Source organism: Coregonus clupeaformis, chromosome 24 (assembly GCF_020615455.1).
Source record: "Coregonus clupeaformis isolate EN_2021a chromosome 24, ASM2061545v1, whole genome shotgun sequence".
Lineage (NCBI taxonomy): Eukaryota > Metazoa > Chordata > Actinopteri > Salmoniformes > Salmonidae > Coregonus > Coregonus clupeaformis.
The window spans coordinates 17,853,503-17,876,081 of record NC_059215.1 but is presented as its reverse complement, the minus strand read 5'-3'; the positions used below and the strand labels follow the sequence as shown (position 1 = coordinate 17,876,081).

General features: G+C 44.4%; 1 protein-coding gene across 4 annotated transcripts in view; it reads right to left on the bottom strand.

The window, feature by feature from the left end:
• Window positions 1-8,561: 8,561 nt before the first annotated feature.
• The window catches only part of LOC121537911 (retinoic acid receptor gamma-A), a 119,548-nt gene continuing 105,530 nt past the window's right edge, over window positions 8,562-22,579 (bottom strand). For 2 of the 4 annotated variants that reach the window (XM_041845560.2, XM_041845562.2), the window contains 7 exons: window positions 18,413-18,561; window positions 17,583-17,733; window positions 15,241-15,404; window positions 14,346-14,522; window positions 13,788-13,992; window positions 10,636-10,794; window positions 8,562-10,325 (listed from right to left, as the gene is read on the bottom strand). In XM_041845560.2, coding sequence (XP_041701494.2) covers window positions 9,958-10,325; window positions 10,636-10,794; window positions 13,788-13,992; window positions 14,346-14,522; window positions 15,241-15,404; window positions 17,583-17,733; window positions 18,413-18,561 — 1,373 coding nt within the window. In that variant the 3' untranslated portion in view covers window positions 8,562-9,957. The remainder of the gene's footprint in view (window positions 10,326-10,635; window positions 10,795-13,787; window positions 13,993-14,345; window positions 14,523-15,240; window positions 15,405-17,582; window positions 17,734-18,412; window positions 18,562-22,579) is intronic. The other 2 variants (XM_041845561.2, XM_041845563.2) reach the window with 1 other exon arrangement.

Here is a 22,579-nt window from a genome sequence, read left to right as displayed (position 1 = left end):
GTCTGCGTATAAGAGTTCCCTCTGCCCCCTTGTCTTTGTGAGTGATTGTTCTATGTTGGAGGAGAGTAGCTTGGTTGAGATACTCTCTCATTTATTTTGCCAGAGTTGATTTCCCCCTGTGTCATTACATTTATTGTATTTTCTGAGACTGTGTTTGGTCAGGGAGGATTGTTTCCCCTGTACCTGTTTCGATTACCTTTGTTGGCGCATTGTATGTCTGGAAAGAATAAATCTGCATCCGGTTATTTTACTCCTGCGCCTGACTCCGTCCATCATTCACCACATTTAGTTTAAGCTAATGATGTTTGATAAGAAGAGAATACTAAAGCTAGGTCATTTAAAGGGGAAATCTGCGATTGTTGTTGTTTGAACTGCAGATTCCCCCCTTTAAGCTTCCTAATGAAGAAAGAAGAACATGCTAGGGATACTTTTTGCTTGGTCGAAATGTAATTTGCTGTATTTGCATCTGTTTTTTTGCTATAAGATGTTTTGGGGACACTTTTTTTTTTTTTTAATTTAACACTTGGATACTCCTTATTAATCCAGTCTATGTTATCTCATCTATTTCCATAATCATTACCATAGTTTACTCTTATTTTAATTTCTCTGATTTTCTTTACAGGTAAATTTAACTGTCTTTATTACTCTCACAACTATCTGATAAGGTTTGAAAAGTTAGTCCAAATGGTAGAGATATTGGTGCTACTGTATAGGAGTTGTAGCTATAGTGAAAGATCTGTAACATATACAGTGCCTTCAGAAAGTATTCATACCCCTTGACTTATTCCACATTTTGTTGTGTTACAGCCTGAATTCAAAATTGATTAAATATATTTTTGCTCTCACCCATCTACACCATAATGTCAAAGTGAAAACATGCTTTAAAAAATATTAGCACATTTATTGAAAATGAAATACAGAAATGCACTGTAATTCAGTCCGTTATAATAACAACTGTGATGGACATCCTTGATCATTGAAGGCTGTGCTTCAGTGGGTTTTGGGGTACCCCTCTTCGTCTCTACACCCTTTCAGCTCGACCTTTAGTGTAATCTAGTGCTTACACCTCTATTTGGGTGAATTTGACATCCTGGTATGTGCACCAAAAGTTGCGTAGCATTGAGATCCTTTTTGTGGACGTCATTTTAGATTTCTGTGGGAAGTTCTGTTCTATTTCTATGTCTGCTGTGAGCTACATGTGTGTAACATCCTTCCAGGATACCTAGCTACTCATTGCAATAAGGCTCCAGTGGTTTGCTGGTGTGTATGACGTTTTGTTTGTTTGTTGAGGTCAACTTACTTATTTAAAACATTTATATTCTTTGGTATTTCTATATAGGGTCATTAAGCGTGTGGGTTGGTTTCTGTAATAATAATAAAAACATGTATCTGTATCAATTGTGTCAAATGTGTCTGTTTTTTTGATGGAAGATAAATATTCAAAAATTTTGGGTTGCTTCCTTCAGGGTATGACATTTCTGATGCTAATTTGCTAATCACATGTCTCATCTTCTCGTCTGCATATCTATCTTTATCTCCTCACTCTCTCTTCTTCTCTCTCTCTCTCACTCACTCCCTCTCTTCTCTGACCTTCTCCTCAGACCACGTTCTGCATTATTTTCTTACCCTGCTGCCCCTCTTTACCTGTACCTCTCTCCTTCCCCAACTCCCCCTCTCCTTCATCTCCTCTCCTCTGCTCTGCTCCCTCCATCTCATGTCTGGGGTGACGATAGCTAATTATAAAATCAATGATACCCAGCTGCCTGGTTTACAGCCTGCTCTAAAACCTTAACTGGGAAATCACTGGTGGATTGATGATTCCCTCACTCTTTATCTGTTTTAATTAGAAATGTAAAAGATATGAAGAGCCAGAGGCCAGAACACATCTCTTACTAGGATGCGTCTCAAATGGCACTCTGTTTCCTATATAGTGCACTACATTTAATCAGAGCTCTGGTTAAAAGTAGTACACTATATAGGGAAATTGGTGCCATTTGGGACAGAGACATAGGCTTTATGACCTCTCTGCCAGGCAGGCTGCTTGCCCCTAGCTCTCTCTGCCTCTCTTACCCAAATCACTTTTTTTCTTCCACTTTATTTCTTGTTTTTTTCTTCCCTGATCCCCTCCTAGCATACCTTCCTCACTCGCCCTTGTCTGTGGTATATTCACTCGTCTCTCTCTCACTTTCTCCATTACCCTTTTAAGAGCAGCTCTCTCTCTATCATTCCACTCTGTCTCCTTCCCTCCCGCTTCATGCTTGTCTCTTCCTATAGGGAAGATTTTACATTTATGATAACTGTTGAGTGTGAAAACCCCTCATTCTTAGCTAGCTAGCTAAAGTTATTCTGCATCTAAAGTAAATCTGGCGACATCAAAATGATGAAAAAAGCTTGTCCAACTTATTATTTGCCTCCTTTTGAAATGTCATCGTGTTTGCTGTGACGTTGATGAAATATTCTCCCAAAGAAGGATTTTAAAGCCTTGAGACAATTGAGACATGGATTGTGTATGTGTGCCATGCAGAGGGTGAATGGGCAAGACAAAATATTTAAGTGCCTTTGAACGGGGTATCGTAGTAGATGCCAGGCGCACCGGTTTACGTTTGTAAAGAACTGCAACGCTGCTGGATTTTTCACGCTCAACAGTTTCCCGTGTGTATCAAGAATGGTCCACCACCCAAAGGACACCCAGCCAACTTGACACAACTGTTGGAGTCAACATGGGCCAGCATCCCTGTGGAACGCTACGCCACCATGTCTGTGTCAATGACTCATTTCCCCTGCATTGCTACACTTTGCACTTCAAAGTAAATCTTAGCTCAGTTAATTAAAAGTACACTCAAGAAAACCATTTTTTTTACATAGTGATCAAGAACTAACATTAAAACAGAGTAATATGCCTGTGTTCTGTGTGTGTTTGGTGTGACGTTGATGGAATATTCTCCTAACCCTCAGAAAACTGGACACATGAATGTTCTTGCAACGATACCACGAAATGTGTCTACAACATTAATATCTTGTATTCGAAAAACATGGCAACCATGTTCTGTGTATGTTTGGTGTGACGTTGATGGAATAATCTCCTAACCCTCCGAAAACTGGACACTGAAATGTTCTTGCAACGTTCCAATGAAACATGTCTAGAACGTTAATATTGAATATTCTGAGAACATGGTAACCACATTCTGGGTAAATTGTGTTTGACGTTAAGGGAATGGTCTCTTGGAAACAGTCCTTGGCACATTCCTATGAAAACATTAGGTAATGACCTAATGAGACTCTTAAAGGGAAAGTTCTCTAATGTTTTGGAAACATTTGTTGTTGGCTGGGTTACTGCCTACTTCTATGTCTCCAAGATGTCCTTATAGCCCCTGGATGTTTTATCACATACAGTCCGTCATGATGTGACGCTGCATACCCCCGTTTTCTCTCTTTACCACAGACTCTAATCTGACTCTCATTCCTTATGTCTGGTCTGGTGTTACCATGCTGCTGGTCTGGTCTGGTGTTACCATGCTGCTGGTCTGGTCTGGTGTTACCATGCTGCTGGTCTGGTCTGGTGTTACCATGCTGCTGGTCTGGTCTGGTGTTACCATGCTGCTGGTCTGGTCTGGTGTTACCATGCTGCTGGTCTGGTCTGGTGTTACCATGCTGCTGGTCTGGTCTGGTGTTACAAATGGGTACTTTTTCCACCACAGTAATTGACCTAATCACTACTAGTACAATTGGAAAGGTGGTGCCTGTGCAAATCAAAATACTGCTCTGTCTTTTTAACACCCTCCCCATACACCAACAACCCCCCTTGCCCCCCTCCCTGGCCCTGGGGTTTCCATGGCAACGTGTTATTGGGGTTGACTATATGGGGCAATTTAGTGGTTCCTTGTAAAGCAGCTATTTAGTGGTTCCTTGTAAAGCAGCTATGGACTTTATTCTAATCCCCAGTCCCTCTTTATTGATCTGTATTTAATTATCGTTAATTATAGCAATCATATAATTGATAAAACCCATGCCTCTCTCAGTTTATCACTCTCCTCTCTAGACTACATCTATTAATAAAAGCAACCGTATAGGCCTATAATATACTGTAGTTTGACGCCAAGGACACTGTGTGTGGAAGTATGCATCTCTACCTTCTCTGATATTATATTGGTGCTAAATTAGATTATTCTGATGATTAAAGGTATACACCTTAACCCCCCTGCTGCTAAATTAGATGATTCTGATGATTAAAGGTATACACCTTAACCCCCCGTGCTCCAATAATAGGATCCACAGAGCTAGAGAGAATGGAACACACCATACTCTTATATGATGTCCTTGTTTAGCAAGACCCACAGACAGAGATTTATCACTAAGCTAATGACCCTGGGACTAAACACCTCCCTCTGCAACTGGATCCTGGACTTCCTGACAGGCTGCCCTCAGGTGGTAAGGGTAGTCAACAACACATCTGCCACGCTGATCCTCAACACTGGGCCCCCTCAGGGGTGCGTGCTTAGTCCCCTCCTGTACTCCCATCGAGAGCATCCTGACCAGTTGCATCACCGCCTGGTATGGCAACTGCTCGGCATCTGACCGTAAGGCACTACAGAGGGTAGTGCGTACGGCCCAGTACATCACTGGGGCTAAGCTTCCTGCCATCCAGTACCTACAGTGGGGAGAACAAGTATTTGATACACTGCCGATTTTGCAGGTTTTCCTACTTACAAAGCATGTAGAGGTCTGTAATTTTTATCATAGGTACACTTCAACTGTGAGAGACAGAATCTAAAACAAAAATCCAGAAAATCACATTGTATGATTTTTAAGTAATTAATTTGCATTTTATTGCATGACATAAGTATTTGATACGTCAGAAAAGCAGAACTTAATATTTGGTACAGAAACCTTTGTTTGCAATTACAGACATCATACGTTTCCTGTAGGTCTTGACCAGGTTTGCACACACTGCAGCAGGGATTTTGGCCTACTCCTCCATACAGACCTTCTCCAGATCCTTCAGGTTTCGGGGCTGTCGCTGGGCAATACGGACTTTCAGCTCCCTCCAAAGATGTTCTATTGGGTTCAGGTCTGGAGACTGGCTAGGCCACTCCAGGACCTTGAGATGCTTCTTATGGAGCCACTCCTTAGTTGCCCTGGCTGTGTGTTTCGGGTCGTTGTCATGCTGGAAGACCCAGCCACGACCCATCTTCAATGCTCTTACTGAGGGAAGGAGGTTGTTGGCCAAGATCACGCGATACATGGCCCCATCCATCCTCCCCTCAATACGGTGCAGTCGTCCTGTCCCCTTTGCAGAAAAGCATCCCCAAAGAATGATGTTTCCAGCTCCATGCTTCACGGTTGGGATGGTGTTCTTGGGGTTGTACTCATCCTTCTTCTTCCTCCAAACACGGCGAGTGGAGTTTAGACCAAAAAGCTCTATTTTTGTCTCATCAGACCACATGACCTTCTCCCATTCCTCCTCTGGATCATCCAGATGGTCATTGGCAAACTTCAGACGGGCCTGGACATGCGTTGGCTTGAGCAGGGAGACCTTGCGTGCGCTGCAGGATTTTAATCCATGACGGCGTAGTGTGTTACTAATGATTTTCTTTGAGACTGTGGTCCCAGCTCACTTCAGGTCATTGACCAGGTCCTGCCGTGTAGTTCTGGCCTGATCCCTCACCTTCCTCATGATCATTGATGCCCCACGAGGTGAGATCTTGCATGGAGCCCCATACCGAGGGTGATTGACCGTCATCTTGAACTTCTTCCATTTTCTAATAATTGCGCCAACAGTTGTTGCCTTCTCACCAAGCTGCTTGCCTATTGTCCTGTAGCCCATCCCAGCCTTGTGCAGGTCTACAATTTTATCTCTGATGTCCTTACACAGCTCTCTGGTCTTGGCCATTGTGGAGAGGTTGGAGTCTGTTTGATTGAGTGTGTGGACAGGTATCTTTTATACAGGTAACGAGTTCAAACAGGTGCAGTTAATACAAGTAATGAGTGGAGAACAGGAGGGCTTTAAAAAAAAAACTAACAGGTCTGTGAGAGCCGGAATTCTTACTGGTTGGTAGGTGATCAAATACTTATGTCATGCAATAAAATGCAAATTAATTACTTAAAAATCATCCAATGTGATTTTCTGGATTTTTGTTTTAGATTCCGTCTCTCACAGTTGAAGTGTACCTATGATAAAAATTACAGACCTCTACATGCTTTGTAAGTAGGAAAACCTGCAAAATCGGCAGTGTATCAAATACTTGTTCTCCCCACTGTATATACTAGGCGGTGTCAGAGTAAGGCCCCAAAAATTGGCAAAGACTCCATTTACCCATGTCATAGACTGTTTTCACGGCAAGCAGTTCCGGAGCGCCAAGTCTAGGACCAAAAGGCTCCTTAACAGCTTCTACCCCCAAGTCATAAGACTGCTGAACAATTAATCAAATGGCCACCCGGACTAGTCACATTGACCCCCCTTATCTATGCATAGTCACTTTACCCCTACCTACATGTACAAATTACCTCGACTAACCTGTACCCCTTGTACACATTGACTCTGTACCGGTACCCCCTGTATATAGCCTCGTTATTGTTCTTTTATTGGTACTTTTTATTATTTTTTACTTTAGTTTATATAGTAAATATTTTCTTAACTCTTTCTTGAACTGCATTGTTGGTTAAGGGCTTGTAAGTAAGCATTTCACTGTAAGGTCTACACCTGTTGCATTTGGCGCAAGTGACAAATAACATTTGATTTGATTGTCTGTGGTACCCACTGCTTTCCATGGCTGTGTCCCAAATGGCACCACATCCCCTATATAGCGCACTGCTATGACCAGGGTCAAAAGTAGAGCACTATATAGGGAGTAGGGTGCCATTTGGGACACATCCCATTACCTATTAAAGTTTCTGCTTCATCCTATTCTATATGCGGGGCTGGTCTACATAGGCACTGCTCGCCGGTTAGCCTGTGTAGCCACAGTGCAAGAGCGCCCTCTATTGTTAGTCACCGTGCTGAGACGTGATAACGTCACTGACTGTACTGCTCAAAGTTCCAATGAAATGGTCTGGTACCAGTGGTCTTCTACCCAGGGTCACGGCTCACTGCTAGTGAATGGGGCGGGGCTATCATAAAAAACAGTGTCTTAAGTGCAATATAACACATGACAAAACATTTCCCCATTCTGAGTCGAGGGTATTCCCGTAAAAGAATGGACATGAACCTTCTTATGACAGTATAAAAAGGTCAGCCATTTTGGTAAGGGGAGTTGGTCAACAATGGTCAGCCAGTGCTTTGATAGATATTGTAATTCAATAGGATCTCTATGGGTATTCCCTTCAATATATAAGGAAACTACCAATTGTTTAGACATTCACTATAACACAGATGAAAACAGAAAGTAAAAATAGCACAATAAAATAATCTGTTAATCTCACAAAAGTAATTTATTTATATGGCTTTTTCTTTGTATGAGTTGGTATGAACAGAAGATTGGACAATAGCTTGGCCATGTTTTACAGAAAAGAACACCTGCATCAGAACCATGTTGTCATAACGTTGTGTAACAACATAATCTCAACGTTGTGTTTGCATCATGAACGCCTGGCAGGGCAGGCAGAGAGGAGCGGTGATGAGGTCATCAAACCTCGCTGCTCTGCTCCGCTCGGCGCCGTGTGACATCACAGCACCATACAGAGAACATTCACCCAATGGCAGAGGAGACATGTTAAAGCATTAACACACACTCAAATCAGGTCAGGAGGCCCACATTCAGAGAGTACTGTACAATAGGTCACTCTCTACTGCTGGGAGGCAGTTGCGTTCATGTTCATATTGCTTCACAGAGAGACTGCATACAACCCTCTGTACTGTATATAGCCAGCCAGCTGCATTATGAACAGCTGGTTACATATTGACTGATACATTTTGGCAACAAAGACGATTGAGAAGAAATTAAACATGAGAACACAAAACGCTGAGAGAGAGTGAGAGAGAGAGAGAGAGAGAGAGAGAGAGAGAGAGAGAGCGAGAGAGAGAGAGAGAGAGAGAGAGAGAGAGAGAGAGAGAGAGAGAGAGAGAGAGAGAGAGAGAGAGAGAGAGAGAAAGAGAATATCATACAACCTTACAAAGACATGATGATATAATGGCTTTTAGATGAGAAGACAGTTGGTTTCTTGGATGCCAGCAGCACAGATCAGGCATGGCAGGGCAGTGACAATGCTGCAGGCCAAATCTGGTCTGAGACAGGTGAGGCCTTTTCACACTAGTGAGCCGAGCCGAGCCAAACTGAGCTGTACAGAGCTGGCCTATTGGGACCGTGGAGTGAAGGACAATGTCAGCACAGTTTGGTGTGGGTTGGCATGACTGGCATCCAGGCCATTTGTAGCCTAGTCATCTATCTTCTATGTACACAGAGCTAGGGGTTAACTGGACAGATCCAACTGACTGAGTCAAAAATACACACATAAATATTGCCTGTTTCTAGCGCACCCGCTAGGGTTTGGTCCTTACAGAGAAGCCCTGAGAAGTCTGTTTCCATGTCGTTGTCCAAAACATCCTGGTTGCATGTGTGTGTGTGTTTGTGTGTGTGTGTGTGTTTGTGTGTACGCAAGAGTGTCTGCTTGTGCATGTCGTCAAATAGTTATTTCGTTTGACAGACATCTGATGATTTCTGTTGAGTTATACAATTGTATTACTGCTGATAAGATGAGATTGGCAGTGATGGTACTGTCAATATTGGACAATAAAGCTGTATGTATTGTATTGTAATTGACTTTGCTAGCGGTGCCTGGTATAAAACAGGATATCAAAGTACTACATACACGGCCAAGTGTCAATCTCTGACCAAGCACCCGAACCAAGTTGGCACATCTGTTATAGGTCCGAGATTTAGTGTGTGTGTGTGTGCCTAATTTAGGAGTGAAGATTTGATGTGTGTGTGGGCACTTGTTGGTGTCTGGGGTCCCTGACTCTCTGTTTCCAAAAATGAGTTGCTAACTTTGGCACAAAGACACTATCCAATCGGCAGCATAGATTGTTGTGCTGAAAGAAAGCACATGGATTAATGCTAGTCCCCTGATAACAACACAAATCACAACTTGAGTCACTGTAACACAAGTTAACATTACTGAGTTGATTATCATTGACATCTACGGCGAGCAAAAGTGCCCGAAATATACCAGTGGCGCAGCTGGAAAGGAGATTCAGTTAGTGGTATGCCAGTTCTGATTCTGATTGCTCTCTCTCTCTGGATATCTCCGCTGGAAAACTCCTCAAACACAAAACCTCATCTAACAAAATCAAAACCAGGATAACAAACAAAGACTAATAATATAATGGTATATAGATATGTATGGACTTATTCATAAATTGAAAGAAAAAGAAAAATCAAGAAAATAAAACATGAAGAAATTTAACAATTCCCAAAAGCAAAAAAAAAAACGATTAGCATATTCAGTTTGGTTTCATCCTGTATGTTTCTTTTTGAGAAGTGTGCTTTGCTTTGCATTCGGATCTACTGTTCAGTTCATGCTGTCTGGTTTGGACATTCCTCTATATAGATACAAACAAGAAGATAGTAAAACATTTGACATTTGTTTCATCAAAGATAGTCAGTTATTCTTGTCATCTCCTCTCTTCTCTATATCACGAGTCACGAGTCCAGATGGTTGCATCATGTCGTTTCGCCATCTCCCATTTTATAATAGTCTCTCTGCATGTCACTTGTCAAGAACCTGTGAGTCAGGGAACCTGAGTTATAGAGGCTATACAGGCAGGCGTAAGGCTCTGCTGCCATGTCCTGCCCTGTCCTGCTTGGAGAGACGGATGTGCATTAGGAAGATAGAGGGGATGTGGAGGTTAGGGAGGGCCAGCACTGGAAGGGGTAGGGTGTGTGTGTGTGTGTGTGTGTGATTACGTCAGTTTGTGTGTGTGTTTGAGTGTACAGTCTGCATGTCTGTGATCTTCTCTCCTCCTCACTGCGCCCTCCCGGCATGGTTCTTCCTAGCCCCTTCGCTGCTACCCTCCAGAGTCCAGGATTCCCCCTCACTGTCCGAGCCCCTGTCCCGATCCTCCTCCTCCCCATCATCATAGTCATCCTCATCTTCCTCCTCTGGGGAAGGCTCGCTGCCGTTCTCTGTCCCCCAGCAGTCCTCCTCGTCCTCGGCCTCAGTCTTCATTGTGGTGGGGGGCTTGGTGGAAGCTGGTGGAACGGGCGGTGGGGAGCTCTCTCCACTGCTCTCTGTCTGGTCCTCGAAAGCCTCTGGGTTCTCTAACATCTCCCTGATCAGAGGAGGCATGGGGCCTGGGATCTCCATCTTCAGAGTGATGGCTCTCTCTGCCCCTGTACAGACAGGACAAAAAGAAAAGAGAAACCATGACATCATATCTGGAAAGTGATTCCTTTTGGCTCTGCCTCTCATGTCTGTGCCCTTCCATTCTGTACCCTCTCCAATGCCTGTATCCCAATCTTATTCTAACTGTCCTGTCAGAAAAATAATAAAATACTGAGAGAGAAAAAAGTCTACAACCCACCCTTGATGTTCCAGACAGTGTGGTCCAAATCTTAACATATCATCAATGTGTGCCAAGACAGTGTGTACAGGTGCTCTAATGGAGGATACTCGACTCTAATCCACTGTACTAATACTGACCCTTGGTGCTGATGCCTCTGAGGTCAGTGATCTTCATCAGCATGCGGGGGAACATGTGGGGCTTGTTGGGGCGTCTGCGACGGGCGTAGATCTTCAGGGCCTCCAGGAGGGGCTCCTGCAGCTTGTCCACCTTCTGGGGCTCTTCCAGGTCCATACGGTCTGAGGGACGGATGGGGGAGAGGACAGAGTTAAATACACAATGCATGATAAACAGGACTCATCCATCACACTAGGATTGATGTAATTGATGATTGATGTAATTGACGATTTGACAAAGTCAATAAAGTCAAATCAAATCTAATCTAATATTATTTGTCACATGCGCCGAATACAACAGCTGTAGACCTTACAGTGAAATGCTTACTTACAAGCCCTTAACCAACAATGCAGTTTTAAGAAAAATAAGTGCATGGGTCCTCAGTCAGGATGCTCTCGATGGTGCAGCTGTAGAACTTTTTGAGGATCTGAGGACCCATGCCAAATCCTTTCAGTTTCCTGAGTGGGAATAGGCTTTGTTGTGCCATCTTCACGACTGTCTTGGTGTGTTTGGACCATTATAGTTTTTTGGTGATGTTGACACCAAGGAACTTGAAGCTCTCAACCTGCTCCACTACAGCCCCGTCGATGAGAATGGGGGCGTGCTCGGTCCTCCTTTTCCTGTAGTCCAAAATCATCTCCTTTGTCTTGATCACGTTGAGGTAGAGGTTGTTACCCTGGCACCACACGAGTCGTGCCTGGCCATGCAGTCATGGGTGAACAGGGAGTACAGGAGGGGACTGAGGACACACCCCTGAGGGGCCCCCGTGTTGAGGTTCAATGTGGCAGCTGTGTTGTTACATTTATTATTATTATTATTTTTTTGTTACCTACCCTTACCACCTGGGGGCGGCCCGTCAGGAAGTCCAGGATCCAGTTGCAGAGGGAGGTGTTTAGTCCCATGGTCCTTAGCTTAGTGATGAGCTTTGAGGGCACTATGGTGTTGAACGTTGAGCTGTAGTCAATTAATAGCATTCTCACGTAGGTGTTCCTTTTGTCCAGGTGGGAAAGGGCAGTGGAATGCAATAGAGATTGCATCATCTGTGGATCTGTTGGGGCAGTATGCAAATTGGAGTGGGTCTAGGGTTTCTGGGATAATGGTGTTGATGTGAGCCATGACCAGCCTTTCAAAGCACTTCATGGCTACAGACGTGAGTGCTACGGGTCTGTAGTCATTTAGGCAGGTTACCTTAGTGTTCTTGGGCACAGGGACAATGGTGGTCTACTTGAAACATTGGTATTACAGATTCAGTCAGGGGACACGTTGAAAATGTCAGTGAAGACACTTGCCAGTTGGTCAGCGCGTGCTCGGAGTACACGTCCTGGTAATACGTCTTGTGAATGTTAACCTGTTTAAAAGTCTTACTCACATCGGCTACGGGGAGCGTCCAGAACAGCTGATGCTCTCATGCATGCTTCAGTTGCTTGCCTCAAAGTGAGCATAGAAGTAATTTAGCTCGTCTGGTAGGCTCGTGTCACTTGGCAGCTCGCAGCTGCGCTTCCCTTTGTAGTCTGTAATAGTTTTCAAGCCCTGCCACATCCGACGAGCGTCGGAGCCGTTGTAGTACGATTCAATCTTAGACCTGTATTGATGCTTTGCCTGTTTGATGGTTCGTTGGAGGGCATAGCAGGATTTCTTATAAGCGTCCGAGTTAGAATCCCGCTCCTTGAAAGCGGCAGCTCTACCCTGTAGCTCAATGCGGATGTTGCATGTAATCCATGGCTTCTGGTTGGGGTACGTACGGTCACTGTGGGGACGACATCATCGATGCACTTATTGATGAAGCCAGTGACTGATGTGGTGTACTCCTCAATGCCTTCGGAAAAATCCCGGAACATATTCCAGTCTGTGCTAGCAAAACAGTCCTGTAGCTTAGCATCTGCGTCATCTGACCACTTCTTTATTGACCGAGTCACTGGTGCTTCCTGCTTTAGTTTTTGCTTGTAAGCAGGAATCAGGAGGATATAATTATGGTCAGATTTGCCAAATGGAGGGCAAGGGAGAGCTTTATACGCGTCTCTGTGTGTGGAGTAAAGGTGGTCTAGAATTTTTCCCTCTGGTTGCACATTTAACATGCTGGTAGAAATGAGGTAGAACGGATTTAAGTTTCCCTGCATTAAAGTCCCCGGCCACTAGGAGCGCTGCCTCTGGATGAGTGTTTTCCTGTTTGCTTATGGCCTTATACAGCTCACTGAGTGCGGTATTAGTGCCAGCATCAGTTTGTGGAGGTAAATAGACAGCTATGAAAAATATAGATAAAGACTTTCTAGGTAAATAGTGTGGTCTACAGCTTATCATGAGATACTCTACCTCAGGCGAGCAAAACCTAGAGACTTCCTTAATATTAGATTTCGTGCACCAGCTGTTGTTTACAAATATACACAGACCACCACCCCTTGTCTTACCGGAGGCGGCTGTTCTATCTTGCCGATGCAGCGTAAACCCCGCCAGCTGTATGTTATCCATGTCGTCGTTCAGCCACGACCCGGTGAAACATAAGATATTACAGTTTTTAATGTCCCGTTGGTGGATATTCGTGATCGTAGCTCGTCTATTTTGTTATCCAATGATTGTACGTTGGCTAATAGGACTGATGGTAGAGGCAGATTCTCCACTCGCCATCGGATCCTTACAAGGCACCCCGACCCTCATCCCCTATTTCTCCATCTCTTTCTCCTGCGATTGACGGGGATTTGGGCCTTGTCGGGTGTCTGAAGTAAATTCTTCACGTCCGACTCGTTAAAGAAAAGATCTTCGTCCAGTACGAGTTCAGTAATCGCTGTCCTGATATCCAGAAGCTCTTTTCAGTCATAAGAGACAGTGGCAGAAACATTATGTACAAAATAAGTTACAAATAACGCGAAAAAACACACACAATAGCACAATTGGTTAGGAGCCCGTAAAATGGCAGCCATCTCCTCCGGCGCCATTAAATATAATAAAGTGTAAAGTATAGTGTAACCAAAGGATTTTACCTCCAGATTTCTACTGGTATTGTAACTGAGTGAGGATGTTATCCCGGCCGAACACCTCACAGACATGTAGCTCTGTATGTGCTCTTAACATTGTATTGACTAGCAGTAAAATCTTGTTAATCCCCTCAGGGATGCAGTACCTCCAGAGATGAGGGAGATGGCGCTGAGGAGGCCCGTTTCTGTGTCGTCCATCTCCAGAGGCAGCAGCTGGCCAGCAAAGGCAAACACCAGGTCTGTGAGCGGGCCGAAGCCTGCGTTGTGCATCTGGGTCCGGTTCAGGGTGAGCCCGTCTGAGAAGGTCATGGTGTCCTGCTCTGGGGTGTAGCGCGTGCAGATCCTCAACATCTAGGAGTGAGAGAGAGAGAGGGGGGGAAGTATACCATAAATAAAATGTATTGTATAAAATGTATAATAAAATGTATTATCTGCATACAACAGGAAGGCTGAGCCATGTAGTAGGCTATGTTCTATATCTATTGTCCATAAAACTATTCAACTTCGACATATGAAGTTATTCTTGCAATGCCACCTCTATCCACTGAGAGGCACTGTCCTCTTATCATTACATTTACACATGGCTTTCTGAGTACCAGAGAATAGATAATGGGGACCATCTCGACAGATCTCAACTATGACTGGCGGGACTTGGTTTGATAATACAGAGGGGGTTAAGGGGATCGGAAGAACCAGGTAAGTACCAGGATGTCCAGGCAGGCTGATTTGAGGAGGGTGATCTGGTCAGCGATGGTGAGGGTGGTGAAGCCTGGGAGGCGCTTGGCAAACTCCACGATCTTGATGATGCACTTGGTGGAGAGCTCACTGAACTTATCCCACAGCCCCAGGTCCAGCTGCACGCGGTGGTCTGAACTGGAGTTCTGGAGAACAGGAGAGATAAAGAGAGAGATATAATGAGCACGGTGGGGACACAGTTAAAAGACAGGGTTCTTACTCAACTAGCTCTCACAGTCTCACATCAGAATTAGACATCCATCCATGTTTGTCATACGATTTTTTTTTGAAGTTGTTCCAAACGTCAAATTTCGAAGTGTTTAAGGTTAGGGTAAAGTTTAGGCATTAACTCCGAAATCTTAAGGTTAGGTATTAACTCAGAATGGTTAAGGTAAGGGTTACGGTTTGGGATAAGCTTAAAACAAAAATCTAAAAAACGACTTTCTATCGCTGGATTCAAACTTGCTTACACCCATCTGCCATCCCTGTCCACAATGTCCTAGCAAAACCCAAACCTACTTGAAGGTAACAGCGCTCACTGTTGCCCCTAGTGGCCAGTTTCCACGTCATCTCCCGACGTCCTCAGACATGGATGGACGTCGAATACTGACTTGTATCACGGGTGACCTGGCTGTCTTACTAGACATCAATCAGGTAGAAGATATTACTGGACATCAACCAACCAGGTAGAATGCTCTCACAGTCTTACTTTACACCAACCAATCACCTTACCCCTGCTCTCACACAGTGACCATTGGAGAAATAAGATTGACCCTAAACTGGCCTTTTGAGTTGGGAAGGTATACATGTTCATAGCGGATTTGTGTCAGTATGTTCAAACAGAAAAATGTGTGAGACTCTTACAGTGTGGTATTTGCCCAGCTGCAGCAGTGAGGGGAAGGTGTCTTTGTGGGCTTTGCTGACTTTGTTGACCAGCTCCTCCATTTCTCCACTCAGCTCATAACTCTCCGGCAACACCAACTCCTCCTTGACGTCTTTCTTCTTCTTGTTCCTGTCGTTACGCACCGCTGGGGGGTGGGGAGGTGGGGGGGAAGAGGAGGAAGAGGAAGAAGAGGAGGAGGAGGAGGAGGAGGAGAAGGAGGAGAGGAACATACAACATGTGAGTGAGAATTTCAGTGACAACATGGATCAGTCATGATATGTAGGCCTAGCCACTGATGTTATTAAGCCATGTTATACAATACAGCTTATAACAGTACTTCATTAAACAAACTGATGACACTATCTCCCCATACGCTGTTATCTCCCATTCTGTTCCTCCTCCTGTCCTGCTACCAGTACCTTTTCAGCCCTGTTTACAAACCACCTCAACCACTCCAGTAACCCTGCACATTCAATAAGGTACTGACAATTACCTGTATATACTTGCATTCTCGTGTTTCTTTAACTCACATCGTCGTTCTTGTGTGGTTTTTATTTTTATTTTTTATTATTATCTATATTATTATTATTATCACTGCGTTGTTGGGAAAGAGCTCTCAAGGTAAGAATTTCACTGTTCTGTTTTACACCTGTTGTATCCTGTGCACGTGGCGAATAAACGTTGAAACTTAAAACTTGAAACTTGAGTTGACCATTGAGTTGACCAGTAAGTACGGCCTCCCTCCCTCCCTCCCTCCTCCCATTATTTCCTTCCTCTCAGGATATCCAGTAATAGCAGAGGGACAATGTGATCCCGGTCCTAACACACATCCCACACAAACATTACACCCATATACATGTCCCATGGGCAAACCGCCTGCCACTCACTCACACACACTGTTACACACACACCCTCACATCACTTACAGTCCCTGAAAATGGAGCCCTGTGTGGCTGAAAGTGCTACTGCTATTGTCAGAAGTATCAGTTGGTGCCAACTCATTCACCACTGAGATGACAGTGAATGAAAGGTGGAAGGTGTTGGCAATGCGAGGGTGTGTTGAGAGTGAGATGACTGGTGAAACAGGAAGACAGAGGCTGTGTCCCAAATGGCACCCTATTCCCTACATAGTGCACTACTTTTGACCAAGGCCCATAGGGCTATGGTGAAAAGTAGTGCACTATATAGGGAATAGGGTGCCATGTGGGACAGAGGCAGACTCATTTGGTAACATGATTAGTCATAAGGTTGGTCCTGTGCCCAGTCTATCCAAATCACTACCCTGCTGTGGTCACCAACCTTTTCTGAGTCAAGATCACTTTCTGAGTCAAAAGTTATTTTTAAACATGACTTAAAAACATAAGCCTATGCAACATTAACCAATTAAACACAGTTCTGTAGCAATGAGGTATGTGCAGTAGGCTATAGGCCCAATACATTATCACTGCATATTGGCTATGCTTGAATTACCCTGCCAATGTTGTTAGTCTCAGACCATTTTGAAATTATATTTTAAAAATGTAGGTATATGATCACACTGGTAATAGATCATTTGTTGTATTACTTGTGAGGCACAGCTGAGTGAACATAATAATTTGCTTTTTACATTTTTTATTACTAGACTGATGGCCTGCATCTGATGGTCAGTCTGAGGGTGTTTTCACAGTCCTCTTTAAAATAACCGATCTCAGTCCTCTTTAAAGTGAACTCTGGGGTAAAAAAAAGCAAAATAACTCAGTTCTCTTTGTATTCACACTGCCCTTGCCTTTGAATGGGGACTCAAATCTCTTTTTTGATTCTCACCTAATATGTTGTCTTCTCACACTATTCCAACCCCCAATCGAATAAACAGTTTATGAAGTTCTCTTAGCCTACAGATCACATATTGCAATCAAATAATCAAAACTACATTCCACACATATTTTGGAACTTCTGTGCATTCTTGACAATCGCTTATCAATATGCACTTGATTTGCTCTCTGGTCCTGCCGGGTAGGCAGTTCAACCTTCAGACACATTATCGTTGTTTTTTTTTACAGAAATATTTGGTGATCAACTAAGAAATGCCTTGGAGATTGACCAGTCGATTGTGATCGACCGGTTGGTGACCACTGTCTTAGGTTAATTATTTAATATCAAACTTTGCCAACGACTATCTAATAGCATACTGAGTGCTTGCTTTATATTCTCAGAGTATGTGTATGTGTGTACTTCCGTCTGTGTGTGCATGCGTGTGCTTGCGTCCATGCTTCCGTATCACAGTGCCTGGATGTCCTAGGTCAGTAGAACCGTATCCCTCATCCCATCCCACAGCCCCTCTTACGTCTCTCACCTTCCTTGGACATGCCGACCTCGAAGCACTTCTGCAGTCGGCAGTACTGGCAGCGGTTTCTGGTCACCTTGTTGATCTGGCAGTTCTTGTCTCGGTGGCAGGTGTACACCATGTTCTTCTGGATACTGCGCCGGAAGAAACCCTGGAGACATGAACAGAGAGAGAGAGAGAGAGAGAGAGAGAGAGAGAGAGAGAGAGAGAGAGAGAGAGAGAGAGAGAGAGAGAGAGAATAAATAGAGCGAGAGAGAGAGAGAGAGAGAGAGAGAGAGAGAGAGAGAGAGAGAGAGAGAGAGAGAGAGAAAATAAATAGAGCGAGAGAGAGAGAGAGAGATAGATAGATAGATAGATAGATAGATAGAGAGAGAGAGAGAGAGAGAGAGAGAGAGAGAGAGAGAGAGAGAGAGAGAGAGAGAGAGAGAGAGAGAGAGAGAGAGAGAGAGAGAGAGAGAGAGAGAGAGAGAGAGAGAGAGAGAGAGAGAGAGAGAGAGAGAGAGAGAGAGAGAGAGAGAGAGAGAGAGAGAGAGAGAGAGAGAGAGAGAGAGAGAGAGAGAGAGAGAGAGAGAGAGAGAGAGAGAGAGAGAGATAGATAGATAGATAGATAGATAGATAGATAGATAGATAGATAGATAGATAGATAGATAGATAGATAGATAGATAGATAGATAAAATAAATAGAGCGAGAGAGAGAGAGTACATTAGAAACTAGATATTATTTTGCTTGCTGCCTGCCAGGCTGTTATTTTGTCTTGTCAGTGTTGAGTTTGAGTGTTGTCTGTGTGTTTGTGGTGATGATGATGAAGATGAAGCAGGGGCCTCCTCACCTTGCAGCCCTCACATGAGCTGACTCCGTAATGGTATCCAGAGGACTTGTCCTGGCACACGAAGCAGGGTTTGTAGACACGTGGTGGGGGAGGTGGAGAGGGAGAGCTGGGGACCATCTCCTCAGAGCTGGTGCTCTGGGTCTCCACCGCTACAGAGAGAAGAGTAGAGAGGTTGATTTGTTGATTGATTTTATAAAATTTTAGCTTGCAGTCGAATAGAGTTGTTTGCGAGCCATTATCATACAGTTTAATTCACTCATGCTAAGGTTAGAGCACACCAAATAAAGACAAGCGAGAGATTTTGGCTGACTATTGGTGAGGAGAAGACAGACATTTTACATTTACATTTAGCAGACGCTCTTATCCAGAGCGACTTACAGTTAGTGCATTCATCTTAAGATAGCTAGGTGGGACAACCACATCTCACAGTCATAGTAAGTACATTCTTCCTCAATAAAGTAGATAGCAAAGTCAGAGCTAGTAAGATGGAAAAGAGTCAAGTGCCAGTGTTAGTTCACTAAAGGCTTTTTATTCATTTTTATTTAGGAGGGGGTGTGAGGGGGGTGCTGTGGGATTATTTCAGACAGTCTTTGAAGAGGTAAGGTTTCAGATATTTTCAGAAGATGGGCAGGGAAGCTGGTTCCACCAATGGGGTGCCAGGACAGAGAAGAGCTTGGACTGGGCTGAGCAGGAGCTGCCCTCCCATAGGGGTGGGAGGGCCAAGAGACCAGAGGTGGCAGAACGTTTAACAGCAGGCAGATAACTGACAATAAGTGGAGGCGTGATTGATTAGATTGACAGATCTCAGCCTCTGATAAGGACTGGTAGCTGAATGGGCAGGGCTGTGCCTTCAGCTAGGGATTCCTCAGTCATTCCACAGCAGCCTACTGACTGCCTCTGACTGCCTCACTGAGACCGGCATCCACTTAACACAACCTCAGGACAAATCTAGCACACACCTGACAAGGTAGCTAAGGTGTAGGAAGATGAGAGACCAAAATGTAGAAGTCCATGCACAACTGGCATCTGCCTCTGTCTGCCCCTCCCACTGCTGCAGACTGCAGACTTTGTCAATCCTGTTCAAACCCAGTCACACAAGCTGACTGCCGTACCACTGAAGTCACAGTTGTACCTTGAGTCACATGCTCATGGTGTTCTAAATAAGTGCACTGAGCTGTGCATTGTATGGATTCCATAAGCCATAAGCCACACACACGCACACAGGCGCACGCACACAACACACACACAGGCACACGCATATACACCCACACACACTAGGCCCTCACACATGCTAGCTAACACTGCAAACTCTCAGTAAGAGACACACACATGTTGACCCCCTCCCTAATAACACTTCTTTCAACTTTCACCCCCGGTCACCCCTCAAACTTCAACCTCCCCACTTCTCCAGCACCAGCCTCCAAACTCCACCACCCACTGACACACAAACCCTATTTTTCTCTTGTTTCCTGGCCCTAAATTCCTCAGCTCGGCCCTGGCAGGGTTTAATAGAGACCCAGGCTCATAAGCTGGCCTATAAAGACAGTCTCATGGCTGGCCAGGCCTTTATTAGGATCCAGACAACTTGGGCAGCTATTCACAACAGCAGCTGTAGGCCCAGGCCCGTAAAAAAGCAGCCCCAATCATAAAATAAAAAAACAGGGAGGCAAAAATTCGAACTTTTACTGGCCCCACCTCCCCCTAGCACCTTCAATGGAAACCACAGGGCTAGTCTAAACTTAACCTATAACCCCCATAACATTTTTTACATCAAACTATATTCAAATTCCTTAGCTTAAATCCATTGAAACATATCTTACTGCTACTACTACTGCAACTAGATTATCATTGATGATAAACAGCAGTGATACAGTGTGTCATCTGAGAGCTATTGGTCCACTTAATGCTAAGCATCATTTTTTTATATGCATTTTACATCCAACTATATTGTAATTCCTTAGCCTAAATCCATTAAAAACCTATTTTGACCCCTGCTCTACTGCTACTGCTACTAGAACTAATCATTGATGATAAGAATAGCAGCAATATGTCATTGGATTGGAGAGCCATTTGTCACTAGCTGCTTACAGCCAAGCGTATGCTTTTCTTATACATTTTCATATCAAACTAAATGTATTCTAAGTCTACAGCCTAAATTCCTAACAGCTTCATTCTGCTTGAGGAAAATGTGTTTTAAATCAGTCTCAGGAATAATCCCAATACTGAAGTAACAAATCAACCTCTCTACTCTAACCATTTCTTAAAACAGATGAGTGTGTCTGCAACCTAAATTGCACCCTTATCCCAGGTCAAAAGCAGTGCACTAAATTGGGAATAGGGATCTGCAGCAATCCTCTTGGCCCTGGATGTTACAAACACTGTAGGTATTACTGCACTGTTGGAACAGAAGCATTTAGCTACACCGGCAAAAAAATCGGCATAATATGTGTACATGACCAATAACATTTGATTTGATTTGAACACAGGGTCAGAGAAAGAGTCCAGTTGGTAGAGCATGGCGCTTGCACCGCCAGGGTTGTGGGTTTGATTCCCGGGGCCACCCATACGTAAAATGTATGCACGCATGACTGTAAGTTGCTTTGGATAAAAGTGTTTGCTAAATGGCATATATTATTATATTATTATTATATAATAGAACCTCAGTGAGTGTGGCGTGAACTTGTGTGTTTATGCAATAATAACAGCAGTAAACGAGACTCTGGGGCGATGTGTTTGACAAGTCCTTTGATAAGGACAAACCCTGTGTGGCGTCAAGAAATTGATAGTAAATTAGATGGTCTGAGAGGCGGAGAGGTCGAACAAGAGAGAGAGAAAGAGAGGGGGGTGGAGAGCGAGAGAGAGAGAGAGAGAGAAACTAGGACAGCGGAGAACAGAATAATCCATCAGGATCTGTCAACAACCTGAACTGGTTCCTGTCATAGTAGAACAGAACCTGACTCCTGTTCACACACACACACACACATGCACATGAGCACACACACACACACACACACACACACACACACACACACACACACACACACACACACACACCCTACATACCTATCCAAATAGCCCTCCACACTTACCCCACCCCAGGGAAGCAGGCCCACAATAATGATGACATGGAACTATTCAATCAACCCCACTGAGCCCCCTCCCCTGTCTGTCCCTGTCTCTTCCTGTCTCTCCCTGTCTCTCCCTGTCTCCCAAACCCAGTTCATCTTTGTTTAGAAAAAAAAGTCCTCTGAAATGAGAGGCCCTCTTATCAGCTCTGAAGCCTTGGCCTCAGTTTGCATGACAATCTCCGTCCGGAGAGCTGCAGGCTGGTGATGGACGAGAGGAGAGCTGGGTGGTGTGTGGGGATTGGTGTTGGGGGCTGTGTGCTAAGGGGTGACAGGGGGGAGGAGAAGAGATGAGAGGAGGGTATAGTTGAGTTATCAGTAGCCACTGCTCATTATCTGCTAAGTATCAGTTTACCCCTAATCCCCCTCTCTCAATGGCCTCTGTACACACGTGGTCCAGCTGCACTGCCATGACCTACACTAATCCCAGAGTCACACACCCATGCACGCACACACATTCATGAGCACACACATGCAGAAGCACACATGCAGGGACACACACACAGACCCCTTCAGCCTCTATCTGCGGAGTTACATCAGAAACATCCTATCACTGCACCTCATTAGATGTGCCAAGTACACTAGACAGAAATAGATGTCTAGCTAGGTCAACGTCAACTGGGCCAACTGACTTCCCTTGAAGTTCAACGGACTTCCCTTGAAGTTCAATGGACTTCCCTTGAAGTTCAATGGACTTCCCTTGAAGTTCAATGGACTTCCCTTGAAGTTAAACTGACTTCCCTTGAAGTTCAACAGACTTCCCTTGAAGTTCAACATACTTCCCTTGAAGTTCAACTGACTTCCCTTGAAGTTCAACAGACTTCCCTTGAAGTTCAACGTACTTCCCTTGAAGTTCAACTGACTTCCCTTGAAGTTGACACAATAGAAGAAGGAGAGAAAGAAGCAAGGACACACAGGGAACAAGACAGGAGGGGCTTCCTGGTGATGATCCAAACCTGTCTGTTGTTTTGTCTTCTCTAGAGAAGAAGAGGAGCTGTGCTGTGACGTACAGTATGTGTCCAATAGCAATTCAACTGTGAGC